The following is an 18,097-nucleotide window of genomic DNA, read 5'->3' as shown; positions in this document are numbered from 1 at the left end:
ATTCTTGACTGCATTGGATGACTCCTCTTTTCTGTGCAGGTTGGCTTAACACTACAATTCGCTTACACATACCTCAAAGGGCGCTACGATCAGCAAACAAAGGATTACTACCAATTCCATCTGTAAAAACAGCACATCTCACACAGGTCAGGGATAGGGCTATTTCACTTGCAGGACCAAAAATCTGGAATGTAATGCCTGTAAACCTTAGATTACAACAAGATTACAGACAATTCAAAAAGGACCTGAAAACCTGGTTATATATACAGGCTTTTAAACAAAAGGAAGGTGATCCTCAGAGCAAATAGTTGGCATTTTCTTACTATTTATGATGTTATGATTTCATTCTGCATTTTATTTCCTTTTTATGCCCTTTTTAGTAATTTTATATTAATGCAATGTTGTTTTAAGTTCTTATATTGATTTTTATTATTTTACTATTAATTTGACTTTTTAGTAGTATTTTAGTCATAATTTGAATTAGAATTTTGTTATTTTATACTTTTATTGTTCGATTTGTAAACCGTTGTGATGGTACTTCCAAACATTTTATGGTAATCCAATGCTATCCAAAAACTCATCTACTTCACGTTACCGTTTATGGGATCGTTCTAGACTTAGATGCGTTGGACAGTTATTAAATATAAAGGGATCCATTTTTAATTTTTCAGAACTCCGCATTCTTTATAAACTCCAACCTATTGATTATTTTCAATATCTTCAGGCTAGTCACTATGTGATATCAATAGGCTCACCAACTTTCATGGATCCCAGGTGGCAATTTCTTACAAGTTGTTTTGATATAGATGATCCTCAGAAACGTTCCATTTCATATTTATACAAACAATTGGAGACCTCATTAAAGAGTTGGTCTTTGGAAGAAGTACAACTTAAATGGCAGTCGGAACTTAAACAGTCATTATCAATTGCAGCGCTAAAGTCTGCTTTTGTCATGACACGAAAAATTACATGCAATATGCTTCTACGTGAGACTTGATACAAAATCATATATAGAATGTACATATCTCAACATCAAGCATACAGAGCAGGTTTTTCTAATTCTGATATATGTATCAAATGTGGAGAAGGTTCAGCACACTTAGCTCACTCTTTATGGAGTTGTCCAATAATTCAAATTTTTTGGAAGAAAGTTTATCGTTTTGCTAATATGGTTGTGGGATTTAAAATTCCTTTTTCATCTTTAGTGGCACTATTTGGAATTTTTCCCAAATCTTTCAAAGGAAATAAGAGCTCGATTCTCTGGATTATAAAGGTTTTTTTGTTGGCTTGTAAAGCTATATTGACAAATTGGATAACATCGGAAGATCCTTCTATAATATATTGGTGTTCTTCTATAATAAATCTATTAACCATGGAAACTCTGACCAATACCACTCTGCCAATCAGAACTAGAAGAGCAATAAATGCAATTTGGCTACCCTTTATACTAACATTACCACATGACTCAAAAAGTCTTTTTCTTAATCGTATAGATATCTAACAGATGATCTTTAATGTACTTGAATAAGGACTTGATAATATCTTTAATGTATTTCTATTTAAGAACTCCATTGGTGCAGGGAGGGAGGGAGGGAGGAATGGAATGGAGGGGTGGTTTTGGGAGGAGGGATGGGAGTTAAATGGACTAGGAAGAGAAAAATGAACATAAGAGTTTTACAAAAAATATGCTATATGTAATCAAATATACACTTTGTAATGTTCATTATTTTATGCTTTTAAAAAAATAAAAACAGATTTACCATAAAAAATACTGTCAAATAAAAAAATTAAAAATATAAATAAAAATAATAATGGTTTATGGATTTTTCTTCTAGGAATTTGTCTAAACCATTTTTAAATCCAGCTACTCTAATTGCTTTCATCATATCTTCTGAAAAAAAATTCCACAGTTCAATTGTGCACTGAGTGAAAAAAATAGTTTCTCTGCTTTGTTTTAAATGTGTTACCTATAGCTTCATGGAATATCCCCTAATCCTAACATTATCTGAAAGGGTAAATAATTGTTTCCTATTTACCCATTCCACCCTAGTCAAAATTTTATAGATTTCTATCATATTTCCTTTCAATAATTTCTTCTCCAGATTGAAGATCCTTAATCTATTTTCCCTTTACTCAAGGGGGAGCTGTTCCATCTTTTTTATCATTTTGGATACCCTTTTTAGAGATGTGAATCGTGTGATCGATCGTCTTAATGATCGATTTTGGCTGGGGGGGAGGGAATCGGATCGTCGCGGTTTTGTTTTTTTTTTTTTTAAATCGTGTAAATCGTAAATTGGGGGGTCCCGGTGTGATCTTCCACTCTCGGGCCATGGGTGCGTTAATAGAAATGGCGCCGGCACTACCTTTGCCCTGTCATATGACAGGGCAAAGGTAGCGCCGGCGCCATTTTGGTTCCTGTCCCCCAACGTCACGAGCGCAGGAGATCGCTCCCTGACCCCCACTAGACCCCCAGGGACTTTTGGCCAGCTTGGGGGGGCCTCCTGACCCCCACAAGACTTGCAAAAAGTCCAGCGGGGGTCCGGGAGCGACCTCCTGCACTCGAATCATATTGCCGTATTGCAAAATGGCGCCGGCCATACGGCCATACGGCTGGCACCATTTTGCAATACGGCAATATGGCCATACGGCCGGTGCCATTTTGTATTGCAAAATGCAAATGCATTTTTGTATTGCAAAATGGCGCCGGCCGTATGGCCATATTGCCGTATTGCAAAATGGCACCGGCCGTATGGCCGTATGGCCGGTGCCATTTTGCAATACGGCAATACGATTCGAGTGCAGGAGGTCGCTTCCGGACCCCCGCTGGACTTTTGGCAAGTCTTGTGGGGGTCAGGAGGCCCCCCCAAGCTGACCAAAAGTCCCTGGGGGTCCAGCGGGGGTCCGGGAGCGATCTCCTGCGCTCGTGACGTCGGGGGACAGGAACCAAAATGGCGCCGGCGCCATTTCTATTAACGCACCCGTGGCCCGAGAGTGGAAGATCACACCGGGACCCCCCCACTGGACCCCAGGTAATTTAAGACATTTTGGGGGGGTTCGGGAGGGTGGGGGATTTATTTTAAAGGGTTGGGGTGGGTTTTAGGGTTGTTTTAGTGTGCCGGTTTTCCCGCCCTCCCCCTTCCCCTCCCCCTTCCCCCGATTTACGATTTTTGACGATAAATCGGGGCAATTCCTATTGTATATCGCCTCTAACGATTTTTGACGATTTAAAATATATCGGACGATATTTTAAATCGTCAAAAAACGATTCACATCCCTAACCCTTTTCTATATCTTTACTAGTTTTGCTATAATTTTTTTGACATGGGGCAACCATATGTGCACATGTTACTCAAGGTGTGATCATACCATGGATCAATACAGTGGCATTATGATATCCTCTGTTTTATTTTCCATTCCTTTTCTAATAATACCTAATATTCAATTTTATTTTTGACCAGCTCTGCAAACTGTGTCAAGGATTTCAATATACCTTACACAATGATTCCAACATCCTTTTCCTGGGGCAGGGATGACTAATATGAAAACCAGAAGTATGTGCCTATAGATTGGATTGTTCTTCCTTATGGGGTAGATTTTCAAAGGGTTACACGCGTAATATACACGCGTAACCCCCGAAAACCTACCCCTGCACGTGCCGAGCCTATTTTGCATAGTCTCGGCAGTGCGCGCAAGCCCCGGGCCGCGCATATGTCTCGGGGATTCGAGTAAGGGGCGGTCCGGGGGCAGGGCCGTGGGCGTGGTGGCAGTCCGGGGGCGGGGACGAGTCCTCCGACATAGTGGCTTGTGCCGGGGGATGGCGCTTTGGAACAGGCTTCACTTCGGAAACAAAGGTAGGGGGGATTTAGTTAGGGCTGGGGGGTGGGTTAGATAGGGGAATGGAGGGGAAGGTGGGGAGGACCAAAAAAAAAGTGGGGGGGGACCGAAAAAAGTTCTCTCCAAGGCCGCTCCGATTTCAGAGCGGCCTTGGAGGGAACGGGGAAAGCCATCAGGGCTCCCCTCGTGCTCGGCGAGCGCAAGGTGCAAAAGTGTGCGCCCCCTTGCGCGCGCTGACTCTGGATTTTATAACATGCGCGCGGTAGTGCACGCATGTTATAAAATCGGGTGTACATTTGTGCGCGCCGGGTAGCACGCAAAAATGTACTTTGCGCACGCTCCTCTAGAAATCTGCCCCTATATGTTTCACTTTGCACTTGTCCACATTAAATTCCATCTGTATTTAGATGCCCAATTCCCCAGTCTCACAAGAGCCCTCTCGCAATTTCTCACAATTAGCTCATGATCTAACAGTTTTGAGTAGTTTTGTGTCACCTGGGAATTTGATCTCCTCACTCAACACTGCTTTTTCCAGATCATTTTTAAATATATTAAAAAGCACCAGTCTCAATACAGATCCCTCAAGCACTTATTTATTTATTTATTTATTTACTTCTTTTTACTATACCAATGTTCAGGACAAAGTCATATCACACCGGTTTACATCAAAACATAGATAAGTTACATATAACAAGGGAGTAATCAAGATAACTTAATCAAGATAGTAAGAGTAATCAAGATAACTTAAGTAATCAAGATAACTTCACTATTTACCTTCCTCTACTACTACTACTTAACATTCAATAGCATTACGTATCCAGCACTGTACAAACATTACAGAAGAGACATTTCCCGATCAATAGAGATTACAATCTGATTAAGGCAAACATACAGGTCAAGAGACAATGGTTAAAATTAGTTAATGAGGCTGAAGGTGGACCATCAGGCTTAAGATTTTAAAGCAGCCTAAAAAAGGTGGGTTTTTAGATGGGATTTAAACAAGGTGAGAGAGAATGTACCAGCTCAGGAAGTCTATTCCAAGCACATGGTGCAGCCAGGTGGAAAGTATGGAGTGAGAGAAATGACTATTCAGTCTTACTTTGTTTCCTAGTCTTTAGCCAGTTAACAATTCACAACAAGTATATAAGACATTCAAGAAAAAGCTTAAGACATGGCTATTCAGCCAAGCGTTTCCTTGAAGAACTGAATGTACGCCACCAAACTCTTTACACCTCACAACATAATTTAATACAGTTATTGGTTTTGCTATTACTTTATTTTGCTGCTATTCATTCTCTTCCTTTGCCCCTTGTTTGACTCACTCTACAGTTGTTTTTTCCTGGTTAAAATCTCCCTGTTATTTGTACTTCCAACTTTAGTTATATGTAAACCGACGCGATATGATTTTCATGAGCAGCGGTATATAAAAACTTATAAATAAAACTTATAAATAAAGTATATACCTCCTATCCCATGACTTAATTTCTTGATGAATCCCTCATGAGGGACTTCGTTAAATGCCTTCTGAAAATCCACATATACTATAACAACCAGTTAATTCTTGTCCACATGTTTATTAACCCCTTCAAAAAAATCTAACAGATTTGTAAGGCAAGAGTTCTCTTTCCTAAATCCATGTTGGCTCTGCCCCATTTAGTCTTTGTCTATCCAGAATATAGCTTTTAACATTGTTTCAGAATAGCTTCTAACATTTTGACCCAGCACTAATGTCAGGCTCACTGGTCTATACATTCCTGGATCACCCCTGGAGCCTTATTTAAAAATAGGTGCTATGCTATTCACCCTCCAATTGTCAGATACTGTAGCTGAGTTGAATGAGGTTAGAGATTACCAGTAATACATTTGCAATTTTATTTTTGAGTTATTTCTGGGGGTGTATACTATCCAGTCCAGGTAACTTGTCAATGTGCTCAATTACATTTTCCTGATTCACCATGATTTGATTCAGCTCCTCTAAATCATATCCTCAAAGAGTGTTTTCAGTATGTGTATATCCCCAATATCCTCATGAATAAAGACCGAAACAAAGAATTAATTTAGTTTTTCTGCTATGGCCTTGTCTTACCTGATCACTCCTTTAACCCCTTGATCATCAAGTGGTCCAACCAACTCACTCACAGGCTTCTTGCTTCAAATATACTTGAAAAAATGTATATTTTATTTATTTTCAAATTCTTTTTTGGCCTGGCTTAATAATCTCCAAGTGACTACCTGGAAATTATCTTTATCATAATGAATACGTAAATAACAATTAAATACTGAGAATGAACCGCATGTACTCACCCAAGAGACATGTATAAAAGGACAATTTAAGTCAGAAATCAAATAGTCTATAATGAATTATTTGTTACCGATTTTTAATGGCACCTTTTGTAAAGTTTAAGCTATGTATTACTATATGTGCCTTTTTATAAACCATTATGATGGTAAATAACTTAATAACGGTATAGAAAAACTTTTAAATAAATAAATCTTTATGCCAAATGTCCAAAATGAAGTCATATTTTCTTGTCGAAGTGCTTGCAATAAAAAATTTAAAAATCTAAAATTTATGAAGCCTAAATTTTCATTGAGTAATTGAAGGATGGTCAGACACAGAGCTACAAGCCAGAATTGTCTTTTTAGCCAATAAAAAGGGTTTCTGCAAAAACAATGTATTCCTTTTTTAAATCCAGTAAATAAGGCTTCAAAGATTCCAAACAAACAAATATATGGTAACACTGGGAATTAATAAACTAAAAGCTTTTACAAGTACATCAATAATTCAGACCAAAATATAACAATTTGAGGACAGCTCTAAAAATTATGGATATAAGGAACCACTATTTACAACACAATTAATACTATGATGAGATGGAACTAAATGTGCTTTATAAGCCCAAGTTTGAGGCATATACATACAGAGTAAAAACCTATATTGTGTTTCACGTAAAACAACATTTTTCGTAAGATATTTGATATTAGAGAAACAGATTTGTAACTCCCAGTTTATAATCTGTATGTCTGTATGGATCATCATCCATTTAATAAAGATTCAAAGGTGTTATCAACCTTAATATTTTGCATTGCCTTATTTAATGCAGCACAAGATTCTTCTTTTGCAGAGATGTTAAACAAAATTTCCTCAAATTCATGCCTAGCATTAAGGTCCGAGGCTAACAATATTAAACTGTGAATATAATGTCTTGTTTGCAAATATGCATAAAAGTCAGGAAGACAGTGAATGCTTGGATTTCAAATCCTAATAGCACCAGAAGACCCTTCTATAAAAAAAATGGTGCATCTGATAGAGTCCCACTCTTTCCATCTTTTAAATAAAGGATTATTCATACCTGGAATAAATTGTGGGTTACCATACAGGGATAAATATGAAGATAGTGTATACAACTTATAAAGTTTTCTGTACAACAGCTGCCAAGCCTTCCTACAGGAGAATACCAATAAATTCTTTTTGATATAAGCAGGCAACTCTTCTGCTCTGATTTCTAGAATCTTATTCAATATAATAGGGAAAGCCCAGGCCTGCATAAATTGAAAAGATGAGTAGTCAAGGTTTCATATAACCAATCTTTAACATGTCTCAACATGCATGCCAGATTATAATCCTGCAAATTTGAATACTGCAAGCTTTCCTGCGATAGAGGTCTCATCAAAACTTGCAAAGTAGCTCTTGCTCTTTGTTTACCTCACAAATGTTGTCACATATAATGATGGGTTTCCCTTCTCTTTTTTCCATAACCAAACTGGCAGCATCTGCAATACATACAGCCACTATCATCTTTAATAAAATAATTTTACTCAACAAGGATAGGGGTAAGGAATTCCAATCTGCTAATTTACATTTCATGCATTTTAAGAAAGGTTTAATATTATTTTCATAGACCTTGTCCACATCAACAGGCACTGAGATATCCAGATATCTCATTTCTTTATCAACCTATTTAAGGGGAAACTGTTTACTTCAATAATTACTCCAAGGCCTCTGATTTATAAAGATTTATTTTCAGTCCAGAAAAATTTCCACACTTTTGTTGCAACTGCATAACAGAAAATAAGGAAACTTGAGGAGCAGTTAAAAAAACAAACATATCATCTGCAAAGGCAGCAATTTTAAAACATCTCCTACCTCTTAGCCTTGAATAACAGTACTTTGCTCTATCTTCCTTAATAAGGGATCAATAGAGAGAATATACAATAAAGGGGATAACGTACAGCCTTGACTAGTATGTATTATTTTTTATTTTAATAAAGATTGCTCTTTTAGGCCTGCATTTATCAAAATGCGATAAGTATTGCATGCGATAGCAAAAGGGGCGTGTTTTATGCTAATATACAGTTTATCACAATTTGCACTAATTACCTATGCGAAGAGCTAAGTTAGCGCAAATTGCGATAACATTTTCAGACTTTGCGATAAGTGCCAGACCTGTTGTATGTCCTGCATTCAACCACTGGGGGACCATTTTAAATGGTCCCGGGGAGGGGGAGAGAGAGAGAGAGAGAGAGAGAGCCTAGCTTGATGGACTCTCTACGTGGGTAACATCAAGCTAGGTGGAGAGAGCATTGCCCAAATCTCATCTTTGGGTGAGTTTCCTCACTCGGAAGGCCATCAAATCTTCACGAGAGACCACTGTTCTGTTCGTACATCTCACGTTGAATGTCAAAGTGGCCCCTAACCTCCTACACTAATACCTAAACCTCACCTCCAGTTACAAGGTGTGCCTATTATAGGGATACAAATACATATCTAAGGAGCAGGCTAGTGTCTCTCTCTCTCTCTCTCTCTCTCTCTCTCTCTCTCTCTCTCTCTCTCTCTCTCTCTCTCTCTCTCTCTCTCTCTCTCTCTCTCTCTCTCTCTCTCTCCTCTCTCTCTCTCTCTCTCTCTCTCTCTCTCTCTCTCTCTCTCTCCATGGCTAGGCTGGTGCTCCAGGAGCTTCAAAACAGGCCTTGTAGGAGACATCTCAAAATGCAATAAAACCTTAACACAACTGAAAGAGGTGTAGTTAAAATCAGCATTACATCTGTGCAATAGCACTTGGCAGACCCAGCCTGCCCCTAACTCCTCCTCTTTTTCAAATTTGCATCACACCAAACGATATGGTGCTATCACATGCATTAAACATGTTTTCACATGCAGTAAGGGCCTATCACATGTGAAAATGCCTTAGCTCATTTTGATAAATGACCCCCTTAGACATGTGGATGTGGAGATTTTGAGTAATCTGTGCATAAGCAAGATCTACAGGTACGTTTGTACCCATGTAGCTTGTAGCTAATTTTCAAAGGGAAACTATATATGGGTCCAAAAGTACCTGTGGACTTGCACTTGCTATTTCTGTGAGTCAGCTTTGTGTTTGAAAATGATCATGTATATTTAAAAATCAAATCTATATGTATATTTTCTGGCCCATTTTTGCCAAAGTTAAATCTACTCACTAAGTGACATTAAAAAGCTAGATTTAGCTGCTGGGAAGGGTGCAATTTTAACCCTAGGGGATCTCCTTGGTCACTTAGTTAAATTTCTTTTTTTAAACTGTCCTCTTCTTGTCATCAGTGGTTTTTCAAGGGCTGTGAATGCAAGAGCATGAAAGCCTGTGTACATAGTAGATTTATTTATTTATTTGTTTATTTATTTATAGTTTTTTATATACCGTGGAACGTAATACACATCACCTCGGTTTACAGCAAACAGTAATTCAGCCAAAGGCTTTACAATGAACATCAGAGGAATAAGTAAAGTGCTAAATTAACAGAAAAACTAGAAGTATACATATCAAATATATATGAGTAATAATATTAACAAAAGTCTGACTTGCAGGGTGTTATTTGTAAGGGAAAAAAGTGGGGTAAGGGAAAGGGGGGGAATAGATACCAATAGTGGGCCGGATTTTCAAAGCTCTACCCACGTAAATCGGGTTACGCACGCCGGGCATATTTTAAAAAGGCCCAGTGATGCACGTAAAGCCCCGGGACGTGTGATTGTCCCGGGACTTTCTAAAGGGGTGGTCCGGGGGCAGGGTCAGAGGCCTCCGACATAGTGACCATAGAGATGTGCTTCGTTTTTTTCTACCGGGTCGTTTTTCGGTTCGGATACTTCGTGGTACAATTCGGGTTTTCTTGAGGCGCACGGCTTGCTACTGCAAGCCGTGCGCCTCAAAATGGTACCGAATAGCCTGAACTACCATGTCACAGGGGCTTTCGGCGCCATTGGTCAGCCCCTGTCACATGGCCATCGGCGCCATCTTGTGCTCCTATCATGTGACAGGAGCTGACCAATGGCGCCGAAAGCCTCTGTGACATAGTATGGGTAAAGGCTATCGGCGCCATTTTGGTTACTGGCAGCCGACAACGAAATCGCTCCTGGACCCCTGCTGGAGCCCCAGGGATTATTGGCAAGCCTTGGGGGGGTCAGGAGGGGGCTCAAGATTACGGATCTAACTGCATATAGCCTTGCAGAGCTCTCAGGCTAATAGTATATTTCTTATTTAAGCACTAAAAAGTTCCAGTCACAACATGGAAAGGGGCACTTCAGGATAAGACATCAGAAACAGACATCAGGATATTCCTATCTGATATGGCTATAAGTCTCTGGTGTTTCCACTAATAAACATATTTTTAGGTCTGATAGTTTTCAAAGACCGTACCTGTCATTTTGCAATAAGAGGTGTCCCTTGGTAAAACAAAATGCCTTTATGATGTCAGCTGAAGAAAAGGTATGGATCTCTTTAAAAGAGGTTTGCCATCTAATTTAATGAAACCACAAAAAAAGCCCGGGTTCAATGAATCTGTTTTAAAGCACTGTGGCAGAGTCCACAGAGAATCTGTTGAAAATCTGAAGCAAAGCCAAGGAACTCCACCACAGGTTTCCTTGGATTACTTTAGAATGTTGTGGATCTAAGGAGAAAAAAAAATCAGATACATTTCTCCCACAGATCTTGTTCATATCCAAAGATTTTGTGAAACTCAAATCTGCCTGGTTCAAGTTTGACATAGAAGGTCTGCACAAACTTCATCAGCTACAAGAAGAGCTACTGCCTAAGCAGATAACCTACCATGGCACAATCCACTGAGATTCTAACAATTACATTTGCAAATTGCATAAACAGAAGCATGATTTGACAAAGGTATGAAAAATAATAAAAATATAAAACACTTCAATTACAGATAACAATCACCATATAGTCTTGACTTACCAAGTGTGTTTCTAGGTAGAGTTTAAGGCTGTCTGTCTCTGCTTTGGGAGGGGTCCAGTTCTCAGAGGTCTCCATGGCTTCCTTTAACCAGTGAATAAATTCATCCAGCTTTCTCACAAACCCCTTACCAGAGTAAAAGAGGAAAACAGAAACAGAAATGCAGGATGTTAGGTGAGATTTGCAAAACAAAAATCACTTTTTTTAGGAGCCCCTTCATGTCATTATCATAATATTCTTGAGTGGTGGTTCTCAATCCACTCCTCAGGACACACATAGTCAGTCAGGTATTTGGGATAACCATAATGAATATGCATGAGATAAATTTGCATATAATGCCTCAACTGTATGCAATCTATTTCATACATATCCATTGTGGATATCTTGAAAACGTGACTGGCAGGGTATGTCCTACGGTTTCGGTTGAGAATCCCTGCTCTTGAGGCTCATCTTAGAATCTGCAGGAGTCCCCAAGAATTCATCTCCCAAAATTACAAATGCTAGAATCATCATCCAGTGGTATAGTGTTTTCAGAAGTAAGAGATTACAAGATCACCCATGAATAAAGGATTATTTTTATAAGGATGATTAAACACAGTAAATCATTGCATGTATTTATTCCCTGTTAGTTATTTGTGTTATACCAGGGGTGGCCAACTCCGAATCTGAAGACCCACAACCAGGCCTGTCTTTCACGATATTCACAATAATTACACATGAGGGAGATGTGTATGCACTGCCACCATTGCATGCATGAGATCATGAATATTTGTTATGGACATTTTGAAAACCAGGCCTGTTTGTGGCCCTTGAGAACCAGAGTTGGCCATCTCCTGCCATATGCTATTAAATGGAGCAGTGTTTCCCATGCCTTTCTTGGAGGCTCACCAATCCAGTCGGGTTTTCAGGATTGCCAAAATGAATGCACATGAAATAGATTTGCCCTCTCTGGGTCTCCAAGGTATGCAAATTATCTTTGTATATTCATTATGGATATCCTGATAGGTGTGCCTCTAAGATAGGGTTAGGAAACACTGAAATGGGGCATTAACTGCAGCAAATGCACCTGCAAAGAAGGCATTATTGTTATTCTTTGATATGTGGGGGACTTTGGTGTGTCTGTGTGTTTGGGAGGGTGGGGGCAGTCATTTATATTCCAGTATAATGCGATTCCCTTTGTCAATAAGATGGCAATTTTCAAAGCCAATTTATGAGGGTAAAGATTTATCTTGGTAAATTGACTGTCTGAAAATTGCCCGTCAATTGGATTCTAAGAATGCACAGGAGTAGATTTTAAAAGGTGTGCGCGGGAGTAGATTTGTTCGCGCAACCCGGCGCGAACAAATCTACTCCCAATTTTATAATATGCGCGCGCTGCCACGTGCATGTTATAAAATACAGGGTCGGCGCGCGCAAGGATGTGCAAAATTGGCAGCCTGTGCATGCCGAGTCGTGCAGCCATCCTCCGTTCCCTCCGAGGCCGCTCCGAAATCGGAGCGGCCTCGGAGGGAACTTTCCTTCCAGCCCCCCCCACCTTCCCCTCCCTTCCTCTATCTAACCCACCCCCAGCCCTAACTCATTCCCCCCCTACCTTTATTTTACAAGTTACACCTGCCCAAGGCAGGCGTAACTTGCGCGCGCCGGCCAGCTGCTGGCGCGCCATGTTCCGGGTCCGGGGCTGGTCCGGAGGCCATGACCATGCCCCCGGAACGCCCCTGGGCCAGAACCACGCCCATGGCCCCTCCCCTGGAACGCCCCCGATGATGCGCCAGCCGCGACATGCCCCCCCCCCCCCAGGAAAGCCCCAGGAAAGCACCAGGACTTACGCGCATCCCGGAGCTTGCACGCGCCGCCGAGCCTATGCAAGATAGGCTCAGCGCACGCAGGGGGTGGAAGGGGCAGCTTTTCGGGGGTTACACACGTATCTTACGCGCGTAACCCTTTGAAAATCTGCCCCACAGTGTTCTACAATGCATGTACTTGTAGCCACATCCAGGGTAGGCATTAGCAAAAGCATGTTTTGGATGGCATCAGAAAATAACACATGGAAATTTTTTATATTCTAATCTATGAGTTTGTTTTCAATAAAAATTCTACCTGCAGAAAAAGCAGGTGCAAACGTCCATTGATACTTTTACCTTTCAAAGGGAAAGTATGCACATAAGCCCGAATTTTAAAATGCCCAGGCACGTAAAATCCGGGGGATATGCACGTGGCCATGCCATGCGCATGCTGAGCACATTTTAGAAGCGGCCCGGCCACTCACATATCTCCCGGTATGCGCAGAAGTGCCGGGCCATCGGAAAGGGGCAGGCCGGTGGTGGGGTCTGGCGGGAGCTGACTGGGGCATTGCTCATTAGGCCTTCTCCCGGGGAAGCACACACCGGCAACTGGCCAGCGTGCTGAAGTTACTTCTGCTCTGAAGGAGCAGCAAGTAATAAAACAAAAACATTTCGGCTAGCTAGGTAGGGGTTAGGGGTCTAGGAAGAGAGAGGAAAAGGTAGGAAGGATAGTTAGGGGGACAGGGAATTTCCCTCCCAGTCCTCTCCTTAATTGATGAGGACTGGGAGGAAACTGGGAAATCCTACTCATGTCGCCATGGGTATTTTTTTTAAATCCCCACTTTTGCGTGTGGGAGAGGCCACCCGCCCAAACATGCGCGCGCGAGAATCATATTTTATAACATGCGCGTGCCGACACGTGAACGTTATAAAATAGCTGCGTCCATGTGCGTGTGCCGGGAACCGCGCGCACATGGACTCCTGTGCGTGTTTTCAAAAATCGACCCCCTTACTGTCCCATCAAAATCTGGAGCATGCTGTGTGAGTAAAATGTACTTGCAAATTTTGCACTATAGCAGACGATTTGAAAATTGTCCCCTTAGATAGCCTAATGCTGACCAACAAGATTGCTAGAAAAGGAACTACATATTCTAGATTCAATTACAAAGAACACATTTATGCACCCAGCGTTTTCTGTTATATTGAGTTGTAACACCCATATATTAGATACAGCTGTGCACAGTGCTGGAACAGGGCTCTAAATGAAGTTTATAATCAGTTGGGCAGGACCTGTACCAGGGTTGATTTTTGGAGGGTTCAGCCACAGAAAGGCACCCTTCTTGCTGTAATCTTATGGTAGCACTTTTCCCCGCTCCCATCCCATCTTACTCCCCCATCCCAACCCCTCACAGGACAACAGCAGCACTTCTTACCTGTCTCTATCTTTGCCAGTTTTGCTTTGAAATCTGACTGTGCAGAGCCCCTTCATCTCATGGAATCCACCAGCCCAGTTCAAACTTCAGATTAAAGCCAGCAGAGAAGGAGGTAAACATATTAAGAAACACTGCTCTCAGTGGCGTACCAAGGGTCTCCAGCAACCGGGGGCCAATGCATTTGTATGCCTCTCTAGCACCCCCTCCCCCAAATCTTTCTTGTACTAATGCTTAAGGCCAGAGAAAATCAGTGGCATCTCTAGTCAGAAGAATTTGAGGGGGGTGAGCCAAAATGACATAAGAACATAAGAATATGCCATACTGGGTCAGACCAAGGGTCCATCAAGCCCAGCATCCTGTTTCCAACAGTGGCCAATCCAGGCCATAAGACCCTGGCAAGTACCCAAAACCCAAGTCTATTCCATGTTACCGTTGCTAATAATAGCGGTGGTTATTATATAAGTCAACTTAATTAATAGCAGGTAATTAACTTCTCATCCAAGAACTTATCCAATCCTTTTTTAAACACAGCTATACTAAATGCACTAACCACATCCTCTGGCAACAAATTCCAGAGTTTAATTGTGCGTTGAGTGAAAAAGAACTTTCTCTGATTAGTTTTAAATGTGCCACATGCTAACTTCATGGAGTGCCCCCTAGTCTTTCTATTATCCGAAAGAGTAAATAGCCGATTCACATCTACCCGTTCTAGACCTCTCATGATTTTAAACATCTCTATCATATCCCCCCTCAGCCATCTATTCTCCAAGCTGAAAAGTCCTAACCTCTTTAGTCTTTCCTCATAGGGGAGCTGTTCCATTCCCTTTATCATTTTGGTAGCCCTTCTCTGCACCTTCTCCATCGCAATTACATCTTTTTTGAGAATCGGCGACCAGAATTGTACACAGTATTCAAGGTGCGGTCTCACCAAGGAGCGATACAGAGGCATTATGACATTTTCCGTTTTATTCACCATTCCCTTTCTAATAATTCCCAACATTCTGTTTGCTTTTTTGACTGCCACAGCACACTGAACCGATGATTTCAATGTGTTATCCACTATGACGCCTAGATCTCTTTCTTGGGTAGTAGCACCTAATATGGAACCTAACATTGTGTAACTATAGCATGGGTTATTTTTCCCTATATGCATCACCTTGCACTTGTCCACATTAAATTTCATCTGCCATTTAGATGCTCAATTTTTCAGCCTCACAAGGTCTTCCTGCAATTTATCACAATCTTCTTGTGATTTAACTACTCTGAACAATTTTGTATCATCTGCAAATTTGATTACCTCACTCGTCGTATTTCTTTCCAGATCATTTATAAATATATTGAAAAGTAAGGGTCCCAGTACAGATCCCTGAGGCACTCCACTGCCCACTCCCTTCCACTGAGAAAATTGTCCATTTAATCCTACTCTCTGTTTCCTGTCTTTTAGCCAGTTTGTAATCCACGAAAGGACATCACCACCTATCCCATGACTTTTTACTTTTCCTAGAAGCCTCTCATGAGGAACTTTGTCAAATGCCTTCTGAAAATCCAAGTACACTACATCTACAGGTTCACCTTTATCCACATGTTTATTAACTCCTTCAAAAAAGTGAAGCAGATTTGTGAGGCAAGACTTGCCTTGGGTAAAGCCATGTTGACTTCGTTTCATTAAACCATGACTTTCTATATGTTCTGTGATTTTGATATTTAGAACACTTTCCACTATTTTTCCTGGCACAGAAGTCAGGCCAACCAGTCTGTAATTTTCCGGATCTCTCCTGGAGCCCTTGTTAAATATGGGGGTTACATTAGCTATCCTCCAGTCTTCAGGTACAATGGATGATTTTAATGAAAGGTTACAAATTTTTACTAATAGGTCTGAAATTTCATTTTTTTAGTTCCTTCAGAACTCTGGGGTGTATACCATCTGGTCCAGGTCATTTACTACTCTTCAGTTTATCAATCAGGTCTACCACATCTTCTAGGTTCACCGTGAATTGCTTCAGTCCATCTGAATCATTACCCATGAAAACCTTTTCCAGTACGGGTACCTCCCCAACATCCTCTTCAGTAAACACTGAAGAAAAGAAATCATTTAATCTTTCTGCGATGGCCTTATCTTCTCTAAGTGCCCCTTAACTCCTCGATCATCTAACGGTCCAACTGACTCCCTCACAGGCTTTCTGCTTCGGATATATTTGTTTTTACTGTGAGATTTTGCCTCTACAGCCAACTTCTTTTCAAATTCTCTCTTAGCCTGTCTTATCAATGTCTTACATTTAACTTGCCAACGCTTATGCATTATCCTATTTTCTTCTGTTGGATCTTTCTTCCAATTTTTGAATGAAGATCTTTTGGCTAAAATAGCTTCTTTCACCTCCCCTTTTAACCATGCCAGTAATCGTTTTGCCTGCTTTCCACATTTCTTAATGTGTGGAATACATCTGGATTGTGCTTCTAGGATGGTATTTTTTAACAATGACCACGCCTCTTGCACACTTTTTACTTTTGCAGCTGCTCCTTTCAGTTTTTTTCTAACAATTTTTCTAATTTTATCAAAGTTTCCCTTTTGAAAGTTTAGCACGAGAGCTGTGGATTTGCTTACTGTCCCCCTTCCAGTCATTAATTCAAATTTGATCATATTATGATCACTATTGCCAAGTGGCCCCACCACCGTTACCTCTCTCACCAGATCCTGTGCTCCACTGAGAATTAGGTCTAAAATTGCTCCCTCTCTCGTCGGTTCCTGAACCAATTGCTCCATAAAGCTATCATTTATTCCATCTAGGAACTTTATCTCTGTAGCATGTCCCGATGATACATTTACCCAGTCAATATTGGGGTAATTGAAGTCTCCCATTATTACCGTACTACCAACTTGGTTAGCTTCCCTAATTTCCTCATCACACCCACCTCCGTAGCATGGCTCCCTGCTTTAAAACTGGCTATTAAAAAAAAGTTTTAACAAGAAAATCCAAAGTATATTCTGTTTAATTAAAAAAAGCTGACTAGTTTCACACTTTTAGTAAAACTACTATTAAAATTAATTTGATAGCTTCATTCAACTAATTCTATATAGCTATGAGAGTGAAGTCTGGAATGTATACAGGAAAGAAAACAATATCAATATAAATCCATACCTCCAGTTCTGTAACACATTGTGCATCCACTGAAATTCACTCAACAATGGAGCTTGGATGTTTCCCTTACAGCTCATCATACAAAAATATATTTTCAAATTCTAGTGTCACAGTAACAGCAGCACAAACACCTTCCATTGCCAGGCACATTGTGAACTAACACAAAACCCCGCAGAAAAGACACTCAAAATCTATACTGCAATCCCATCGTAAAATAACAGTAATAACACCAAGGACTTAAACAACAATAACCCTACCTGTGAAAAAGCACAGGTAAATATTACACTGGTTCCTAGATTACCAATACACCACCTACCGAGGAAACAAAACAAACTTGCTTGCTATAGATCCCTGCACAGACACTACACGCACAGAGCAGAGACAGACCCCTCACCAAATACAGAATAAAGGATCACAAATTAGACAAAAACTGAAATGGAAACCCCAAGAAGCCAGATTCTGTGTGCAACAATGGAAAAACAGAACCACCATTCCTCATAAAACAAATAAAATCAAGAAACATAAAGCATCAATTATAATAGTAAAACCATACTAATAAAAGAATATTTTAAAACTACTGATAAATATAATAATTTATATTAATTAAAATCATATACATTTTTTTTAAATTTCTAATGCACCAATAATATATTTTAAAACAGCACATATAACAAATAACACCCAATAATTAAAACTAATAA

The 18,097-nt window shown here is 40.3% G+C and overlaps 1 protein-coding gene across 9 annotated transcripts in view; it reads right to left on the bottom strand.

Moving 5' to 3' along the window:
• AKAP6 (A-kinase anchoring protein 6) overlaps positions 1 to 18,097 on the bottom strand; it is a 1,180,609-nt gene that overhangs the window by 749,157 nt on the left and 413,355 nt on the right. For all 9 annotated transcript variants that reach the window (XM_029598925.1, XM_029598924.1, XM_029598922.1 and 6 more), the window contains one exon: positions 11,049 to 11,171. In XM_029598925.1, the coding sequence (XP_029454785.1) occupies positions 11,049 to 11,171 (123 nt within the window). The remainder of the gene's footprint in view (positions 1 to 11,048; positions 11,172 to 18,097) is intronic.

Source organism: Rhinatrema bivittatum, chromosome 4 (assembly GCF_901001135.1).
Source record: "Rhinatrema bivittatum chromosome 4, aRhiBiv1.1, whole genome shotgun sequence".
NCBI classification, from domain to species: Eukaryota; Metazoa; Chordata; class Amphibia; order Gymnophiona; family Rhinatrematidae; genus Rhinatrema; species Rhinatrema bivittatum.
The sequence above is the reverse complement of the archived record's forward strand: the minus strand, read 5'-3'. Positions and strand labels throughout refer to the sequence as shown.